Below are 22,504 nucleotides of genomic sequence, written 5' to 3'. Positions count from 1 at the left end.
TGTGGGATATTTTACAAAAATTTCTGCTGGCAGGTCTTCAGACCTGCGGGATATTTTATTAACGCATATACGAAGTTAAATCGATATGAGCGTACCTGACCTAGACGTATTCACTGACTTGCTCGATAAAGAGCCAGCTCTTGAACTCATTGATAAACTCCAAAAGAAGTTCAAGCTGACATGGCCCACTAGTATGATTGACCCAGACACTATTATTGAGTCACTCGATAAAAAGCTAGCACTCAGTTTTATTAAAAAGCTCCTCAAAAAGTTTGAACGGGATTGGCCCGGCTACTTAAATTTGTATTCCTCACCTGAAGTCGATGCTGAGGAAAATGAAGACTCCCCTCAAATGGAGGAAAAACTCAATCTAGTTGTCTCTACCTCTAATCCTTCTGGTCAAGAAGAAACACACTCACGTAAGAAGAGAAAAATTCTTGCTGCTGAGTCAACAAATGTTGTTGGTATGGATGAGGATGTTCCCATTTCAGATCCCTCTGCTTCCCCCAATGAAAAGGTGCCACCGATTATCCTAAGGGAAAAGCAGAGATGGTCATCACTCAGAACCATCATGGCTAATTCACAGATTCGTTACACGTCTGCTAAAAATTCAGACGAGGGAATACGTATCCAGCCCACCACGGTGGCTGACTATAGAAATCTTACAAAGGAACTGGACATTAGAGGAACCCAATATCACACATTTTCACTTGCCTCCGAAAAAAATCTGAAAGTAGTCTTACGTGGAGTCTCCGAGGATATTGACACTGATGAAATAGTTGCTGACCTTAACCTACAGGAACTACCCCCCATAAAGGTTACTAGAATGTTTAGATCAAATAAGACACCTATGCCTTTAGTTTTAGTAGAAATTCATAACATTTACAAAGACATTTATAATTTAAAATCAATCTGTGGACTCAAAATCACCCCAGAACTATTGAGAAAGAAATCATCTTCTGGGCAGTGCCACCGATGCCAAAAATTTGGCCATGCCCAGAAGCTATGCAAAGCTCAGTTCAAATGCCTAAAATGTAGCGAGAATCACCCCACAAACACCTGCGCCAAGCCAAAATCCACCCCGGCTAAGTGCGCTAATTGTGGGGGTCCTCACCCTGCTAATTATAGAGGGTGTATACATCACCCCAAAAACAGATGGAATGATACAAGTCATCAATCTACCTCGTCATCTAGTGCGAGAGTTCCTGAAGCTCAGGCTACTCAGTTCTCCAAGAGTGAATACATGACAACAGGTGCTCGCCCATCGTTAACTGAGCCCCTTAAGAAAACGAATCTTCAACATCAAGTAAGAACATATGCTGATGTGGCCCGCTCCAATCAGATAGTACAAACCCAGAACCGGAATAATCCACACTCAAATCTATGAGCTGTTATCACCTCTTCTCTTGCAAACATGCTGCAGGATTTCAGCAACTCAAATCCATCCTTAAGTGTCACAAAAAGATTCCTACAGCAAACCCAATCCATATTATCTGCACTCTCTGATGCATAGGAAAAAAATCGTCCCAAATTCTCTTAGGATTATCGGTTGGAATGCCAACGGTATAAAAAACAAACTGTTAGAAATCCAGGAATTTAATAATAGATACAATCCAGATATACTGCTAATTAATGAAACTCACCTGAGGCCTGCTGACACCCTGAAAATCAGAGGGTATCAGATTTACAGAAACTACAGGCTTGGGTATAGAGGTGGAGGTACAGCCACCCTTATCAAAAACTATATCAATCATCACTCAATAACCAACCCTACTACCACCAACCTCGAAATCACAGGAATCAATGTTCTCACAAACTCAATTGGAAACCTCAAAATTTTTTCTGCATACAACCCTCCATTAAAGACATTGACCTCAGATCTGGATGCCATCCTTGGAGCAAAAGGACCAGTCATCATTGCTGGAGACCTCAATGCAAAGCATCCTGCTTGGAACAGTAAATCTACCAACAAAAATGGTCGCATCCTCTCTAGCTACACAGGATTAAACCATGCTGTTGTGGCTGGACCTACTGAACCAACTCATCTCAGTACATCTGGCACTGCTGATATCCTGGATATAGCCATCCTGCAAGACATTAAACTACAGTACAGCCTTACATCACTAAACGAGCTGTCGTCGGATCACAACCCAATTCTACTGCAATTGGGCGAGCAAGAATGCCTGCCTCCTCCTTCTCATTCAGGCATATCGTGGGAGAGATTGTCTAAAGCACTTCGGGATCAAATAGGACCCGTCCCTCCCATATGCACACCAGAAGATGTGGAATCTGCAGTGACTAGCTTCACCCAACAGATTAAGTCCGCTATAATGGTTGCATCCTACCAGAAACCTGTTCCCAAGCCTGATCGTTTGCCTGAGGACATTATGGACCTGATCAGAGAGAAGAGCAGAGCTAGGAAGAGATTTCATAACACTCGCACACCTCAGGATAAGACAGTGCTTAACAGATTGAATGGAGCAGTAAGAGATGCACTTAAAACACATAGAAACAAAGTCTGGGATAAAAAGTTAGCCTCTATCTCACCTATTGATCACTCTATCTGGGGCCTACTGAGAAATATCAAAAATAAAACCAGATCCCTCCCCCTAATCTCAAACCAGGGCCTAGTCCACACAGATGCAGATAAGGCAGAAGCCATACTTAAAAATCTTGAGGATCAGTGCAAACCTTCTTATAACAACATTGATTTCAATCTGTACAAAATCCACAGACAGGTTAGGCATGCACTAAACCTCCCGGACACCAGTGCCGATCATATTGCACCCGCATCACCTGTTGAATTATATGATATTATTAAAAAACTTAAGAACAATAAAGCTCCTGGACCAGACAGCATCTCAAACAGGGTGATCAAGCTGCTGCCTCGAAAAGCTATAGTGCATCTGACCAATATAATAAATGCAATCTTAAGACTTCATTTTCCTTCCACCTGGAAAATGGCTGATGTGATTCCTATACATAAGCCAGGCAAAGACCCACACTTACCGCAGAATTATCGTCCAATCAGTCTCATCTCCAATCTGGGTAAGGTCGCAGAGAAGGTCATCCTCTCACGACTCCAAACCTCAGTAAATGACCTAGACATCCTCCCTAAAGAACAGTTTGGATTTCGACAACACCATAGTACTACCCAGCAAATCCACAGAATTGTGGAATATATCACCACCAGCTACAACTGGCGCCAGTGCACAGGTGCGGTATTCCTAGACCTATCTAAAGCATTTGACAAAATCTGGCATTTTGGACTCCTGCACAAACTTATCTCAGCCGGTATCTCACTAAAAATGGTTCATCTAATCCGTTCATATCTTCAGACTAGATCAATGCAAGTTAAAATAAACGGTTCTACATCGTCCCAGCGCCATATCTTTGCTGGAGTGCCGCAGGGATCTCTACTGGCTCCATTGCTGTTTTCTGTATACATGTCAGACATCCCACACAATCCGATGACTTCCATTTTAGCACTGTATGCGGACGATACGGCAATACTAACCAGATCTCTCAGACCCCACTTCGTTACTAGAAAGCTTCAAGAAAATCTTCTAAAGCTGGAGGGTTGGTTCTCCAAGTGGAGATTGGAAGTCAATCCCCTGAAAAGCTCAGCGGTTCTCTTCTCAAAAAGGCCAATGTCTCCTGCTGGAGATGTGTTACTATTCAATACTAAAATTCCCTGGCAGAAAGAAACAAATTACCTGGGTGTGATTCTCGACAAAAAGCTATCTTTCAACCAACATAAAGTCTGCATGTGCAAAAGCATCTAAAGCCATAGCTCAGATCTACCCGCTAATTAATAGAAATAGCAAACTCAGCAACAGAATCAAATTGCAGCTATACCAGATGTCGATTCGTCCTATAATCATCTATGCCTCTCCAGCCTGGAGCCACACCTCTAACACTAACATTATTAAGATACAGCAAGTGCAGAACAAGTGCTTGAGAATGATTTTGAACGCCCCGTGGTATGTTAGAAACAGCCAACTCCACAGAGACAAATATTCCCTATATTCTCTCTTATCTACAATCCTTAGCTGCCAAATTTTTTCTAAAGACGTCCACACATCCCAACGATTTGGTTCAACAAGCTGCAGCATACGAGCCAACGGACATATTTAAATATAGAAGACCAAAAACTATATTAGCCTCCTATAGCGATACATAATCTCCAAGCCCATTCAGGGCGAGCAAACTGCTTGTAAATTTTACCCTCACTGTAACCACGACAGATAGCGGGGAATATGAAAAGCATCTTGCTTCACCCCTAAAGACATAAATGTCAATTGTCACTGGTATCTCCACTTGGGCCTGGCTCCCACTGAAGAGACCTCAAAGGTCTAAACTAGTCTGGGTAGTGACCCTTCCCTTAATGCATAACATTCTACATATCTGCAAGGAGATGTGTTTTGCATTATGGGAGATACCGAGATAGGAGTGTTGGTAACTTGCTCCACCTTTGCAAGGAGTTGCACCACTTTACCCCAGTCCTGAAGATACTTTCAGGTGCAAACTTTGTTTGCACACACTTAGATAAAGGATTAAACTAAATTTATGATATATTATCAAGTCCCACAGCCTTATTTACATCCAGTTTACTCAACTCCCTAAACACCTCTTGCTCACTTACAGTCAGTTTCTCCTCCCCATCATCAACTGCTCTCAATCTCTCCATAAAGTCACATTCACAAGATTGAAAGATCTTTATGAACTGCTCATTAAGTATCTCCACTACACATTCTGCAACAGCTGTCTTTATACCATTTCCTCCAATCAATGTCATCCTTCCATAATCATTCTTTCTTTTACTGGCTACATATCGAAAGAACTCCCTAGGATTCTTTTTGGCTTCATTGCTAACTGCTGTTCATACCTCTCTTTAGCTACTCTCACCAACCAAGTCACCCTCCTTGCCTGGTCTTTGTAGACCTCATGAAATTGGTTACTTCCACTTCCCTTATGCTGCCTCCACAATGCCCTTTTTCTCTGTATCGCATGCTTAATCTCTTTATTCATCCATCTCACACCTACCTTATTTAACCTTCTCACCCTTGGAATACATTTAGACATTGCATCTACTAGATAGTTTTTGAAAATCCCCAAGCTCTTCATAATCACCCCCTTGTCGTTCCATATATACCCTTTTCTCACAGGGATCCTTGCACTGCTGGCAACCACCCAGGTAAATCACCTCATGGTCACTTTCACCAATTGGTGGATGATTTGACACTTTATAATTACATCCTCTGATGAGATGACCAAATTCAAGAACCTTAATCCTCGTGTGCCCTCTGTTACATACTGTCTGAGGTAGTTATCCCTCAAAAACTCAAGAAACTCATTTTCTTTACTCCCAGTTGCTATCTCTTCATTCCAGTCTATATTGCCATAATTAAAATCACCTATAATGATCACCCTTTTATTTGCTTGGCTAATTTGACTATACATTTCACTATCACCACCATCCACATTACCAGGTCTCTAACATCCCACCAAATATTTGATTCTATTCACCTCTATCTCACACCATACTGCCTCAAAACCACTGGCCCTATTTCCCTCTTGCATCTCTACCTTGTATGGACATAACTTTTTCTCTATCATCAATAGCACTCCCCTCCCTTTTTACCCCTTCTATTCTCACGAAACATATCATACCCTTCCATCTCTATTCCTGTCAAGATGTAGTCCTCATCTAACCATGTCTCACTTATTCCAACAATCTTTGGGTGAACAGATGCAATTAGTGCAACCATTTCATCCGCCTTGTTTCTTATACTTCTAGCATTGGTATACAAAAACAGCAGAAGCAGAAGAAACTAAGGCAACTTGGGGATGTCGAGGATTGTATTCTCGTAAGCTCTCAGGTCAACTTATGAAACATTAATAGTTTCAACATTCAGCTTTGAAATAATGTAGGATCTAATATCCACTTTCCCAATGTAATTATAAATAGTTTATTTCTGGAATTTCTCATTCAATATTTTTGGACTGGAGTTGACTGCAGATAGCAAACCTGCAGTTAAAGGGGGAGAGGATAACTACAGTATCTAGCTTCTCTACATGGAAAGTGGATGGACCATTGAATGTTTGCTTGACAGCATCTAAGTGCACAGTGACAAGTTTTGATATCACAGATGAGCCTCATAACTCCTTGAAAGTCCTGAATATACTTTCAAAACTTACCAATTGCTGGAAGTTTTTCCACTTGGTTAAACTATAAATTAAAGATACCAAGAAATTATATACTTGGTTTAATCCTGCAAAGTGTAAGCAAACAAAGTTTGTACCTGAAATATAATCAGGACTAGTGTGACTCATACATACCCATAAGGATATGTACTTTGCATTATGGGATACTAAGGCAAGTTATGTGAAGTCATTATCTTCTATATATAGAAGTCACCCTAGTTCTGATTATATTTCAGGCACAAACTTTTTTGCTTACACTTAGATAAAGGATTAAACCAAGTATATAATTTCTTGGTATCTTTAATTTAAAAGCTGTGCCAAAGTCATAACATTGGACTATAAAATATACAAGAATTTTTAATAAAGTAATTCAAAGTTTATACTTACTTTCTTCTGATCCTGCTTTACCTCCTCTCTATATTTTTCATTCTGTTTTCTGTAAAAAAATAATCTTAAGGATTAAAGAGTTGTATAATATGTGCGTGTGTATACATACATACATACATGTATGTGTACACACACATATATATATAGAGAGAGATTCTTAACTGGGCTACTTGAGAGGCCAATGATTCCCATAGACTGCCTTAGTATCCTATAATGCAAGGCACACATCCTTTAGGTGTATAATACTATTATGGGAAGGGCCACTACCCAGACAAGTTTTAACCTTTGAGGTCTCAAGAACATAATTTAAAACTAATGTCGCAGGTAGATGGCTGATGCAGTAGTTTGTTCGAATGCTCTGTCTAGTGCCTTCCAGATACATCTCTAAAATTTCTATACTCTTCATTATTTTCATATAAATACAAGAGGATCTCATCCAGTCAGTCAGTCGTGAACAGTGTGATATTCATGTAGAAGTGCAAGCAGGATAGTCATGTCAGCCATAGCCTATTGTGGTTTTATATTGCCAGGACTTTTTTCATTAGTGCACGACACATTCAGTGGATAATAACCGTTAACACCGGCCATTTTGGATTATTTTTTGGGTTCACCTTCCATCGCGATGGCATCCACAAGTAAAAAGCATAAATCAAAATGATTCTCGGGAGGTTTTTTTTAATGAAAAGTGGACCAATTTGTTCTTTTGTGCCGATCGACGATAAGCCAGTGTGTTTTAATTTGTCATGAGTCAGTATCAAAAGAATACAATATAAATAGACACAGACAAAGCATGCGTCCAATTTCAATCACCTTCAAGGGCAGGTTTGTGTAGACAAATCGAACCATCTACAAATTGATTTAAAATGCCAGCAGGGTATGTTTAAAAGGCAGAGGGAAGAGAGCGAAGCATACATCAAAGTAAGTTATGTAATAGCTGAAAAAATTGCTATAAAATCAAAAGCGTTCTTGGACAGAGTTTGTGAAAGAGTGTCATCACTGCTAGGGAAATTCTGTGTCCAAATAATAAGGAAGTGTTCAAAAAACCAAGTTTGTCTAGGGTAACTGTAACATGACGTATCAAAGAACTTGCCAATGACATTGAAGGAATTTTAAAAAAAAACAACGTTTGTCCGAATTTACGTCATATTCACTTGCTTTAGATGAGAGCAGATGTGAAGGATACAGCACAACTGGCTATCTTTGTCCATGGCATTGATCAACAATTCACTGTGATTGAAGAACTGCTAGAGCTCGTACCTATGAAGAGAATGACAAAAAGCACCGATATTCTTGAAGCTGCCAAGAAAATGCTCCAGCATTTAGACCTCAGTTTAACCAACCTTGAGGGTGTGGTAACTGATGGTGCCCTGCTATGGTTGGAGAGAACCAAGGGTTTGTTATGGAAAGAACCAGAAGGAAAAGATTTTGTCCATTACCACTTTTTAATTCACCAGGAGAATTTGTGTGTGAAAACTATTGGATTTGAGAATGTCATGAAAGTTATTGCGACTGTCTTCAACATTATTAGGGCAAGAGTATTGAATCATTGTCAATTCCAAGAGTTTTTGGCCAAGAGTGCGAAGCGGATCACAGCGATGTGGTTTATTATAGTGATGTGCATTGGGTGAGCAGAGGGAAGGCTCTTAAAAGAGCGAAATACAGCAGTTCATGCAAACTAAGGGGAATCTGATTGCAGAATTCAATGATCCGAAGTGGATGACAGACTGTGACCGACACTTCATTGCATATGAGTGACCTAAAGACACTGCTACAATCCAAAGATCAACTCATACATGCTGTTTGATCACAAAGCTTTTGTGACAAAGCTCAAACTTTGTTAGGCACAACTTGCAAAAGACTTGCAATTTTCAGCTTCTCGCAGATTCCAATTGTTCATCTCTTGATGAATATGCTACAAAATTAGCTGTGTTGCAAAGTGAGTTTGAAGAGAGATTTAGTGATTTTCGTAACCAAGTCTTCAGATTTATTTTCAATGCCATCCAGTGTCCATGCTGCCAAAATGCCAGGCTCAGTACAAATGGAGCTGCTTTAACTCCAAAACAACTCTTCTTTGAGAGAAAAATTATTCAATGTGCCCTTGCTTGCACATTTTACAAAAAGACTACATTTCTGAGGACGCATTCCTTAATCTTTGCCGGTAGGCATGCTTTGAAGATGTGCACTTTGTTAGGAAGCACATGCTTATGTGAGCAGTTCTTTTCCAGAATGAAGCATGTGAAGTCCAAGACAAGAACTCTGATTACAGACCAACATTGAGAATATTCTGTGCATAGCAACTTCCAACATTGATGCAAACATCAACAAGCTGGTCAAGGAAAAGCAATGCTAAGTTTAAATAATAAAGCAACACGTAAAAAAAACCACAGTGATATCTTTAATTAGTAGAAGGACAGATATTTCTTACTAAAATTAATAGTACATCTTCAGTGTCTGAAACAGTAATGGAATACAAGCAAAACATTCAGTGGATCACCTATTAAAATACAATTGTTACGTGCTAGGAAATAATAGAAATAAATTTAATATATTAAGATAAATGGTTTTTTACATTAGATAAGTCTCCCCGATCTTTGAGAGAGAGTCATTTCTATTTAAATTCAGTCAGTGTAAGATAGTTTCTTTCATAACTTTCTTTGAATAAGCATTCATATTTGAATCTGCATCTATGGAGGAGAACTGCTTTATCCCACTGGACACTATGAGTAGAGTCAGTACTGTGCTGCACCAGACCAGATTCTGGAGGTTTGTTATAATCAATATAATATTGATGTTCTTTTTTCCAAAGAACAGCCAGTTTGTCCAAAATGTTTGCTGTTTGGCCACACACTGAAGATGAACTTTCCACAATGGAAAAATAACCTTCACCCATGCATCCAATTCACCATGGAAAAAGAAAAAACTGGTACTTTACCATTTTTGGACATCCTCCTTACTAGGTCTTCTGGTACCTTATCTACAAGCATCTTTCTAAAATCCACATTTACTGGCAGATACATTCACAAAAAGTCTATGCACCACGTCTCAAAAATGTGGCATTCTTAAATCTCTAATTCATAGAGCACAAAGTTTGCTCTTCCCCAATAATCTTACAACAAGAAACTTTCCATCATTAAAAAGTTAATAGAATCAAATTATTACAACTCCAATCAAATCCAACAGATACTTGACTTATGTTCCAACACCTACAGTTTCTTCAACAGTCTGTAGAGTTGCTACATTCCAGGAATCTCAGAACCTATAGGTAGAATTCTGAAAAGTATCAAATTGATTCCAACATATATTCTTATCAACAAAATTTCTTCTTTATTACCTTCTACAAAGGATAAACTATCTTCTCTATCTTTGGCTGGCGTTTACCAAATACCTTGCAAATGATGTCTCTTATTTTGGATAAACTGGCCAAACGTTCTTTGGAAAAAAGAATATCGATATTATATTGATTATAACAAACCTCTGAAGTCTAGTCTGGCACAGCATAGTACTGACTCTACTCATAGTGTCCAGTGGGATAAAGTAGTTCTCCTCCATTGAATAAGTGTTCATATTTGAATCAGCATCAAAGAAAGTTGTGAAACTATCTTACACTGACCAAATTTAAACAGAAATTTGTATGTCTCTTTCAAAGATCTGGGAGACTTCTTATGCAAAAAAACCATTTATCTTAATAGATTAAATTTGTTATTTCTATTATTTCCTAGCACGTGGTAACAATTTTATTTTAACAGGCGATCCACCTAATGTTTTGCTTGTATTCCATTCCTATTAGACACTGAAGACGTCTGTAATAGGAATGATGTCTGTAAAGGACAAAATATCTGTCCTTTTACTAATTAAAAGTATCACTGTGGTTTTTACATGTTGCTTTATTATTTAATTACTATGCCAAAGGTTCCACTAAAAAAAAAAAAAAATAAAAAAATTAGAATGGCTAAGTTTACCATTGACATTTTAAAAAAATGAATGTTTTCTTCATTAAATTATCTTTTTCTCAAGTATTGATTGTATTTACTTATGAACCCAAGTCCTACCTACACTCTTAAAGCAGAGTTTATTTTTATAGGATTTTATGTTAAGTATCAAATACACAGCGTTCCTTGTGAATCTAGAAAGCAGCTTACAATTAGTAATAGTGCAGATGCAGTATCCCTGCAAGAGGATTTGAATAAGCTACATAGATGGGCAAATGAATGGGGTGTCTGTTTAATGCATCAAAATGTAAGGTCTTGAGGTTTGGGACGCTGCATACTCTATTGGAGGAGCTGTACTGGAGGAAGTAGAGGAAATAAGAGATCTGGAGTTTATGATTGATAGAAACCCGAAATTCAGGGGACATATTGCAAAGGTGGCAAAGGTAACAGAGGATTGCTGCAATAATGAGAAGGACACTTGACCTGCAGAAATAAAACAGTTATCATTCCATTGTATAAGGCCTTGATCAGACCACACTTGGACTATTGTTCTCAGATTTGGTCCCTAGAATTTGAAGGGGATAAATTAACTGTGGAAAGGGTACAAAGGCAGATAACAAAGATGGTTTCAAGACTGTACAATGATAGTTATGAGGATCGTCTGAGGGAATGTGGACTGCAGAGTTTGGTGGATAGGAGGAAAGATATGATTGAGACTTAAACTGTTGAGAGGTGGTTGCAGGGTTGACACTGGGGAGTTCTTTCTTGGTTGAACAGTGGGAAGGAGTGATGACAAGAGGCCATCCCTGGAAGTTACGAAAGGAAACTGTGAGCAAGAGGGTGAGGAGTGGTTTCTTTGCATGGAGGGTGGTTGAACCATGGAATGCATTGCCTGATGAAGTGGATGAGAGCAAGAATGGTCAATGAGTTCAAGGAGTGGTATGATAGACTGTTTCTTATGAAGGACCTCCCATGATGAGTCTCGACTCTATGGAGGCCTGAATAATAATAATTCCAAATACCACAGTATTGCATAATGGCCTGCAGGCTTCATTGAAATTTTTAATGTGGCCTGCACTGTCTGAAAGGTTGAAGACCCCCTGGCCTAGGTGAATGATCTACTTCATGGCCATTTGCCAACTAGATATACTCCATTTTGTAACATCCTCCAAGAAAATCTTCAATCCATCTTCATGTATCTATCACATACTGCCTAAGGCATGTATATCAAATTCATTCTTTGTCACTAGATGCAATCTTTCATTTTAGTATATTAACATACTAAAAGTTACCCATAATGATCACTCCCTTTAGATGCTAGAATTCATATATTTATTTCCTCTCTGCCCTTTATAAGTTAGTCTTTCTCACACAGAGGTAGGGTGGAGGGGAGTTTCACCAAGAAACTGTTTTTTTTGTCCCCTAGAACAGGCAAACCAGCCCCAACCATATGAATTACAGTGATGAATGCATCCCAGCCATATACTGGTCCCAGATAAAATGGGATGAAGCAATGGTGAACTACCCTATAAAAATCTCAGCAGGAACACTGAGCAATAGAAGGACCACTAATAAAATTTTAGATGATATTACTATGCATTTTTAATTAATGTTTGGAGTGAGCAGTTGTGGTCAGGAATTTAGATTGCTAGAAAACAGTAAAGTTGAGTAATGTCAAATGCCTTCAAGAAAGGCATTTAATTTCCATGGAGCAACTCATGGAAAATCTGGTTTAAAATTAAGCTTTATACCCCTGTATTTCAGCTTAAATTAAAGATACCAAAGAAATTATATATTTGGTTTAATCCTATATCCAAGTGTAAGCAAACAAAGTTTGCACCTGGAGTATTTTCAGGACTGGGACAGCATGTGGTAAAAGTGGCACTGACTTCACATCATACTAAAAGCAAGTGATGTCAAGTCAATACCACCTTTACCACAAGCTGTCCCACTCCTGAAAATACTTCGACGCAAACTTTGTTTGCTTACATTTGGATATATGATTAAACCAAGTTTATAATTTCTTGGTATCTTTAATTTATAATATAATTAAGTGAAAATACTTTCAACTGTATTTCAGTTTCTTTGGCATTTCCATGGATTTAAGAATTCATGGAATTTCTACAGATTCTTAAATCAAGCTATGTTGCCAGGTCCTGGCAACACAGCCTGAAGCAGGCTTCCAGAAGAAACTTAAATCTGGAGTCACTTTCATCGACCTAACAGCTTATGATACAGCTTGGATCAGGGGCCTCTTCCTAAAGCTAAACAATATAAGGTGCAAAACAACTTTGCTTTTTGAATACATTCTCTCCAACATAAAGATCCAGATCTGTATTGGTTAAAAAAAGTAGGCCCAGATTCCTCCACAGGATTCTTATCCCCTTTAATATTTAACATTTAAATGTCTGACTTACCACATACCAACTCAAGCAAATATGTATATTCTGATGATCCCACTATCTTACACCAGTCTACCTCCTTTGCCAACCTGGAAACAACCTTGAACACAGACCTGAACATCCTGGAGGTGTACTTCAAGCAATGGTACCTGAAGCCAAATCCAACAAAAACAGTCCACAGCATTCCACCTGAAGAATGCAGAGGCAAATTGACACCTCAACCTTTTTCTGTGAGAAAATGGTAGAACATAAGCCTCACCTGAAATACCTTGGAGTGATCCAAAATCTCACGGCTTGCTGGAATAACCTGGGGTTGTGGTGCTGATGTCTTGAGGTAGTCTGCACTAACCCTTGCATTCTCTGCAGCAGAATACTGTGCCCCTGTCTGGGAAAAAAGTGCACACACTAACATTAGACACCCAGCTAAACTACCATGCACACAATTAGTGCAACACTGAGAAGCACCCCCTCTCCCCTGGCTGCCTGTCCTATCTAACATTGCTTCACAAAATATATGGAGAAGACAAGCCTTGATTAAAGTATTTAATAAAGTAATGAGCAACCTGCTCCTGCACCACTCATAAATCCACCTAGTATTTGCCTAAAATCACTAAACCCTTTCTGGTCCATGGACAAACTCTTCAGCTGCCTTACCATCAAGACTGTGTGGAGAGAACAATAGTCTAACAAATGGTTTCCTGGTTGAAGATCCCTGTGCTCTGCAGCCTGGTTTTGCCCTTCCTAGGAAGATTTTGGTCATCAACAGGATCAGAACTAACCAGGGCTGATGTGGCTACCTATTACATAAATGGAGACTATCAGACCACCATTATTATGACTGTTCCCTGTGGCCCACACAATCACTCATATTGTGAATTACTGCCCAAGAAGCCAATTTCATGGTGGTGGCCTCCAGGAAATCCATGCAGTGACAGACGAGGCCCTCGATTGGCTTTCTGGTCTGGATATTGACCTGTAGCTGCTTTTGCTGTAAGAATAAAGCAAATGGAAAGCACAGATCCTTTAAGGTTGTATAATGCTAAGCATTATGAGAAGAGCCACTACCCAGACCAGTTTTAACCTTGGAGGTCTCAGGTGGACAGACCTCATCTTGTGTCACCTCTAAGAGTGAGATGAGCTGGTAGGCACATGCTTTGACTCATTCTTATAATTCATGTTTTGAATGTAGTTATCAGTCTGTCTCTCTGATGTCCACATAACATTGGATGAAATATTTTAGTTCTTGAATGAAATGTGTATAACAACATGTTTATACATGTATAAGATGGCTTATACATGTTAACTTGTTAAAATTTATAAATATATATGTTTAGTACACATGCTCTACTAAAATTTCATTGTTAAATTTTATGTCAACTATTTTCTGGAATTCTTTTGCTACTGAAGCATTGCAGATGTCAGAGAATAGTCTAGAGATTAGCATTCAAGCATTGTGGCAAGTTCTTCTAGCATGAACAGCTTCACTGGTGTCAGCAAGCAGAGTACAAGTGGTACTAAGTTTTGGCAAGGGGAAGGGGGGGAATCTAGTGTGCTTGTATATACTGAGAGCCTTTAAGAAACTAAAGGACTTAATTTCATAGTTTGGGATGACATCCCTACAGTGTTTGGAAGCTCCGTCTGTCTTAACTAAAACTTTCAACTCATCACCCAAGTAATATTTGGCCAACCTCTGCAAAATACCTCAAACATTTTAGCAACAAGAGAATTGCAGAAAATTAAGTTGACATATGTTTGTCTATTAAGAAACAGCTTCCAAACCCAACCACACAAAAACAGGAAACTCATCTTCCACTTAGGCCAGAAGTCTGTGTACTCTCATCTAAAAAAATACCAGGCAGAGGATATGATCCAGATGAAACAAGAGATCATAACCTTATCCATATTGCAAATAAATTGTATGTAGCAAATACTCTAATAGAGAAGACAGAGAAGATAAGCCATTAATAGAAATAAGTTACTGAAGCAGATAAAGGGAATGACATAGCTCTGAACCAACATGATTAAACAAACATCTACTTGATCATTCTACCTATAGCCCTATGAATCTCTTCACAGATTTCTTGATAAGGTCAGCTGGTTCTGTAGAAGTTACCAATGAATGAAAAGCATAATTCCAACCCTCCTATACAGACTACCAACAACATGTGCCATCACACCCAATTATGGATGGTACCAATTTACACAGGGATTGCTTAAGGGTCAAAGCCAAATAACTCAGAGGAGACCTCCACATCACCTTTCAGGAATGCAGAGAACCAACTTTTGAAATTTTTTATACCAACAATATCCAATCCTCACCTTCACATGGTGCACCCTGCTAGTAGGTATCTACTGGGTACTGAACAAATTAGGATGGGCTGACAATTTGGGATTTATCCAAACTATTGTTTCAGCTTAAAACTACAAATGCATATTACAGTGTATACATGGGATTTCATGCCAGCTGGGGGGAATCACCTGGATAAACAAGGTGCCCACTGTTTTCATCAAGGAACTAGGGCAAACAGTGAAAACTGGAACAAGTGTCTACTCAACATCTATAAGAATAAACCTAACATCAGAACTGAAGATGGGAACTATCAACATACACAATATTAATGGAAAGGAAATCTAATTTGCAGAAGAATTAGAAAAGTACATGGACATAATTGGCATTACTGAGACAAAGACAACAAAAACAGGTAAGATCTTACTAAATAAAGTCAAACTCCTAACATGTACCCTCAAGGAGTATACAGGATACGATAGTATTAACTTCCTATCTACAATTTTCCTCCAAATCAATCTGTTACCTGTCAAGACACCATTGTCAGATCTTATATTTTTATCTTCTAAAAGGCACTTTTTACCATATCAATCCTTACTGAAGGATTACTATATTCAGATAACTATCTGAGACAGCATGTAATTGAAAATACTAGGGGTGTGAGAGTGCTTGACCTGGTAATAGCATCTGAGAATTTGACTAATGAATATGACCATGTTGCCACCTATTGGTGAGAGTGATCATAAGGTCTTGGCCTGGGAAGTGGCTAAAGGTGTGGAATTACCATGCTGGTAAGTATGACAAGCTTAGGAGATTGCTTGGATCAGTGCCATGGCATGTACAACTGCAAGGGCTGGACGTCAATAGAGCATGGGAAGTGGTCAAGGAGCATTTACAGGAGGTTATGGCTGATTGTATACCTAGGGTCCAAATAGTAAAACAAGTAGGAGTTAAATGGATGAATAACACCATTAAGCTTGAGCTGCAAAAAAAGAAACAACTGTGGAGGGAATTTAAAGAAAGGGGTGACCTGCAGGCACACGAACGGTATAAAGTGCAGGCCAGAAAGGTAACGAGTGTGGTAAAAAAAAAAAGCAAAAGCGGATTATGAAAGGAAACTAGCTTTGCAAACAAAAGAGAATCCCAAACAGTTCTTTCAATATACTGAAAGCAAGAAAAAACTGTACACGGCAAAATGATTTTAAGGAATGACAATGGTAAGGAGGTCACTGAATCAGTCTATACAGTGGAGTTACTGAGCGCACACTTTGCAAAAGCAAATCATACAGGTGGTGACATCGAAAAAATGAAGGAACCATTAGTTTATACGGGAATAGTGATAAATGAAGTGGAAGTGACTAGTCTATTACACAACCATAATGTGAACACATCTGTGGGATTGGATGGTATACCGGCACGGGTCTTGCGTGAAGCAGCTAAAGAATTATCAGTGCCCTTGACCATGTTGTTTAATCTGAGTCTCAGGTCTGGTTTAGTCCCAATGGTGGAAAGAGGGGAAAATAGTTTCACTGCATAAAGGAGGATCCAAGACTACGGTTGCAAATTACCGACCAATCAGCATATCAGGAGTCGTTGTCAAGGTCTTAGAGAAAGTAGTCAAGGGAAAAATACAGGAATGGATTAATGAAAATGAGATACTGTACAGGGGACAGCATGGTTTTGTGAAGGGTAGATCATGCTTCAGTAACTTGCTCAAGTTTTATAACAAGGTGACGGCTGAACTGGATAAGGGAAATGGGTTTACAGTGATACTGCTGGACCTGGCAAAGGCGTTTGACAGGATACCACATGGAATACTAATCCGTAAACTACAACATATGGGAATGGATATAGGATTGGTGAGATGGATAGGTGGTTGGTTGATGGAGAGATATCAAAGAGTAGTTTATTCAGGAGTAGAGTCCAAAAGACGGCCTGTGACTAGTGGTGTGCCGCAGGGTTCTGTTCTTTGACTACTGCTGTTTAATCTGTTCATTAACGATATAGGGAAGGATCTAAGTGGAACAATTCATTTGTTCGCTGATGATGCAAAGTTGGGTAGGGCAATAGTGAATGCAGAAGATGTCAAAGTCTTGCAGGATGACTTAGATAGATTGGAGTTCTGGGCTAAGGAGAATGGATGTCAATTTAATGTGACAAAATGTAAGGTTATGCATTTTGGGGTGAAAAGATTAGCAGCAGTATACCGCGTTGATGGAACTGTATTCCAGGAGATTGATGAGGCCAGGGACTTGATAGGGTTGGTGGATAGGGAGATGAAGTTTAGGGGCACATTGCAAAAGTAGCTAAATCAGTTCATCAACTCACTTGGTTGTTGAAAAATACCTTGACGAGCAGAGACAAGCTAGTTATTGTACCTCTGTACCGAGCCTTGATAAGACCTCATCTCTACTACTGTGCCCAGATTTGGTCACCTCGGTTCCTTCTTGATGGGGAGGAGGTGGAGAGGATCCAGAGGTGAGTGACTAAGATGATAACAGGTCTATGGAATGAACCATATGAGAACAGGTTGAAGATTTGTGGGTTGTAGAAATTGGTTGATAGGCAGAGGAGGGGAGATATGATTGAGACATTCAAATTGCTAAAGGGATTCTATAGGATTAATTCAGAGGATATTTTTGAGATCAGGACTGGTGGTGGGAGAACTAGGGGACACCTATGGAAGCTGGGCAAGAGTGTGGTTAGCAGGGGTGTTAGAGCTGGGTTCTTTACTTTTAGAGTGGTAAATGAGTGGAATAAGCTGCCAGAGTCTGTTGTGGGTGCTATGACGGTGAACGAGTTCAAGACAAGGTATGATAGATACTGTGAGAATGTAATCGCATAGTTGTGCGGACATTATGTTTAGGGCCTCCCTCGATGAGTCTAAGGACTCCTGGAGTCGCTCGAAATAATAATCGATCTATATCTTGGTCTGCCTCTTTTTCCTACCAACCTGGCAGAGAACACTTGTTTTGCTAATCTTTCCTCTCCCATTCTGTTTATATAACGATATCATCTGAGATTAGCTCTGCTGACACATTCCTGGATGCTAACAAATGTCAAATTCTTTCCTAATATCCTCATTTTTAATGATATTGCCATTAATGTCATCTGTTCATTCCCCTATTCTCTCAGGACTCATCTGCAGTCTGAAGTGTTTTACTTATAACCCAGCTCTCAGATCCATAAGTTAAAATTGGTGTAAACACTGTCTTGTATGACAATTTAGTGTTTTGACTAATTTCTCTCTTATTCCATATAAATTTTTTTTATGGAATAAGAAATTTGAGAGTTCAGTATCCAGGTAGATACCATGTTGGGTATCTACCTGGATACTGAACAAATGAGGATGGGCTGGCATTTTGGGATCTAGCCGACCAAATTGTATTCTTATTGGCTTAAACCAAGATTTCAAATGATGGTACAACATGACAAAATTTCATGCTGGCGGGGGCGTCGCCCGGTTAAACAAGGCCCTGTTGTTTTCACCAGGAAACAAGGGCAAACAGCGAAAAGTCAGCTATTGGAACAAATCTGAAAGCACACCAACTCAGAGTTAAAGATCGGTACTATCAACATAAATAGCCTGAATGGCAAAGAAATGGAGCTAGCTGAGGAATTAGATAAGTACCAGATTGACATAATAGGGGTGACAAACAAAAAAGACAAACTGGTGAGATCTTTCTGAGAAAGAAATACAAAATGTTATATTCAAGAAATGACAATCAAGGAAAAGAAGGAGTAGCCATAGTATTCAACACAATACGAGGCTAATCTTCTTGAATGGCAGTCAGTCTCAAGTAGAGTGATGTGGGCTAATATCAGAATGGAAAATTGGACAGTGAGACTTATTTGTACCTGTGGTCCCACAGAAGGTTCTACTAAAGGTTGAAGTAGAGGAATTTCTTGATGCTTTAGAAAAAGAAACTGACACAATGAAAAAGATGGTCCTTGTTGGGTATCCAAATAGCATAGTAGAAAATGATTGTCAGACATACAAAAATATTTTGGAAAACTTTGGAGAAAAGAGCAAAGCTAATAATAATGGCAAATACCTGTTGGATTTCTGCTCAGGACATGGACTGGTTATTACTAACACTATGTTCCAACATAAAAATGTGCACAAATTCACATGGAAAGAAGCAAGGAATAAGAAAAGTCTCATTGACTATGTTATTGTTGACAGTGATGTTTGCAGGACAACAGAGTGTAGAGAGGATTTGAAATTCAAAGTAATCATTATTTAGTCTTGAGCAAGATAAAATTCAATTTCATATTGAAAAGAATAACATGCAAGAAGGTTTTAAAGTGAATAAAAGTTGAGCAGCTCTCAGATGTGAACTGTAGTCTAAAACAATGATTATTGAAGAAATTTAAGAACAGGAACCAAACCTTGGATATTCAGTGGCAAGCCTTGAAGAAAACCCTGATCGAATCAGCCAGAGGCATGTGGTGAGTTGTCTGCAAGGATAGAAAAATCAGAACTCCATGGTGGACACAGGAAGTTAAAGAGACAGTGAAGGAAAAGAAGAAGCATATCAAAAGTTCCTGGCAAATAAGTCAACTTTTGCTCTTAGAGAATAGACAAATGTAAGAAAACAAAACACTAAAACTAGCTAAACAAAAGTCATGGGAGGACTTTGGCAAGAACATAGAAAATAAATATCAGGAAGTAGCAAAATATTTTGAAGGGTTGTTGAAGAAGTTTAGAAATGGAGGAAACAGTGCTGTAAAAGGAGTTCGAGATGATAAAGGTGACATTAAAACGGGAGAAAAAGATATCCTTGAAGTATGGAGTAATTACTTCGAAAAATTGCTAAATGAGACAAGCAGTGATGACAGCACAGTGATAAAAAACACTGACCAGGCATACAGTCAGGAATACATATCCATACTTGAAGTAGAAAAAGCCATCAAAGGCTTGAAACGTAGAAAGGCAGCAGGAGTAGATGATATTTGACCAGAAATGCTGAAGTATGGTGGTATAAAAGTCTTACAGTGGCTGCACTGCATAGTTCAGAAAGCCTGGACAGATGGACGAATTCCTGATGACTGGAGTAGAGCTTTAATAGTACTCATAAAAAGGGAAATAAAACTGAATGTGAGAATTACAGGAGGTATTTCCTACTGAGTGTTCCTGGCAAGATCTATGCAAGTATACTTGAGAAACAGTTCAGGAGAATTGTGGAAGAAAAGCTTGGTGAAGAACAAGCTGGATTCAGGCCAAATAAAGGCTGTCAGGAGCAGATCTTCACTTTACGACAAATAGTTGAGAAAGCATGGGAATATAACAAAGATCTGTATTTAAGTTGTCGATCTGGAGAAGGCATATGAAAAGGTGCCAAGAGAGAATCTATTCAATACGCTACAGTTATATGGTGTCAATAGGGCATTATATCAAGCAATACTTAATCTTTATTTGAGTTGTAAGTCCGCAGTTAGAATTGAAGGAAGTGCAGGAAGATGGTTTAATGCTAAATCTGGCATGAGACAAGGATGAACATTATCCTCTGTTTTTATCTATATGGATCACATTATGAAGGAAAGTGGTATTAAACATGATATCAAAATTGGAGATGTTAATGTCAGCTCTTTGCTTTATGCAGATGTTATACTTCTAAATAAATCTGCTACAAGTTTGCAAGATTCCCTGACTAAATAGAATAACTGTTGTAATAGATATGGTATGAAGGTCAGCATTAAAAAGACAAAGACAATGAAAATAGGTAGAATTGTTGAAAATGTCAACTGTGTTGTGAACAGGGAACCTGTGGAACAAGTAAAATATTTCACCTACTTAGGCACGATTTTTAGTGAAGATGGTAAATTAAATATGGAAATAGACAACAGAATCAACTAAGGTGGTATGGCAGGTAGTCAATTGAATAAATTCATATAGAATAAGAGAGAAATTAGTCAAAACACTAAATAACTTTATACAAGACAGTTTTGAAACCAATTTTAACTTATGGATGCGAGAGCTGGGTCAGAAGTAAAACACTTGATCAAAGACTAGAGACTGCAGATATGAGAGTGCTGAGAAAGATTAGAGTGAACAGATGGCATCAATGGCAATATCATATTAAAAATGACGAGGATATTAGGAAAGAACTTGACATTGTCAGCATCCAGGAATGCGTTTGCAGAGCTAATCTCATGGTCACTTAAACAGAATGGGTGAGGAAAGATTAGCGAAACAAGTGTTCTCTGCCAGGTTGGCAGGAAAACGACCCAGAGGAAGACCAAGACATAGGTGGATTGATACGGTACAAAGTGACTTTGACAATAGAAATATAAGATCTGATAATGTTGGAGTCTTGACAAGTAACAGACTGATCTGGAGGAAAATTGTAGATAGGAAGTTAGTAATGATGTAAATTTTACATGTAGTACTATCATATCCTGTACACCCCCCCTTGAGGGTACATGTCAGGAATTTGATGACTTCCTACCATACCAGCTTTGTTGATTGTTGCCATTTCCATATTTAATTTACCATCTTCACTAAAAATCTCGTCTAAGTAGCTGAAATATTTTGCTTGTTCTATAGGTTCTTCATTCATAATGCAGTTGATATTTTCAATGCTTATGCCTATTTTCATTGTCTTTATAATGAAAGTTGCAAAGACAATGTTCTTTGCAACTTTTATTTCCCCCGTTATTGCTGACCTTCATACCATATCTATTACAACAGTTATTCAATTTAGTCAGGGAATCTTGCAAACTTGTAGCAGATTTATTTAGAAGTATAACATCATCCACATAAAGCAAAGAGCTGACATTAACATCTCCAATTTCGATATCATGTTTAATACCACTTTCTTTCACAATGTGATCCATATAGATCATGAATAACAGAAGATAATGTACATCTTTGTCTGACACCAGATTTTCCTTCAATTCTGTCTGCTGAACTCAAAGACTAAGTATTGCTAGATATAATGCTCCACTGACACCAAACACCTCTAGCATTTTGAACAGCACTTGGCATGCTTTTTCCAGATGTATAAAATTCAAATAGAGATCTCTTATATTCTCATGATTTCAACTATTTGTTGTAAAGAGAAAACTGATCCTGACAACCTGTATTTCACCTATATCCAACTTTTTTTTAACCAAGCTGCTCTTCCACAATCCTTCAACCGTTTCTCAAGTATACTTGCATATATCTTACCAACAACACTCAGGGAAATACCTCTAATTCTCATTGTTTTATTTCCCTTTTTATATATATGGGTACTATGAGAGCCCTACTCCAATCATCTGGAATTCATCCGTCTGTCCAGGCTTTC

At 38.6% G+C, this 22,504-nt stretch overlaps 1 protein-coding gene across 1 annotated transcript in view; it reads right to left on the bottom strand.

Moving 5' to 3' along the window:
- LOC150105376 (uncharacterized) overlaps window positions 1-22,504 on the bottom strand; it is an 85,191-nt gene that overhangs the window by 26,728 nt on the left and 35,959 nt on the right. The window contains exon 3 of the mRNA XM_090394117.1: window positions 6,595-6,643. Within this exon, the coding sequence (XP_090250243.1) occupies window positions 6,595-6,643 (49 nt within the window). The remainder of the gene's footprint in view (window positions 1-6,594; window positions 6,644-22,504) is intronic.

The sequence above is a fragment of the Typopeltis vanoorti genome, chromosome 6 (assembly GCF_054136105.1).
Source record: "Typopeltis vanoorti isolate ZY-2024b chromosome 6, IOZ_Tvanoo_1.0, whole genome shotgun sequence".
NCBI lineage: Eukaryota > Metazoa > Arthropoda > Arachnida > Uropygi > Thelyphonidae > Typopeltis > Typopeltis vanoorti.
The sequence above is the reverse complement of the archived record's forward strand: the minus strand, read 5'-3'. Positions and strand labels throughout refer to the sequence as shown.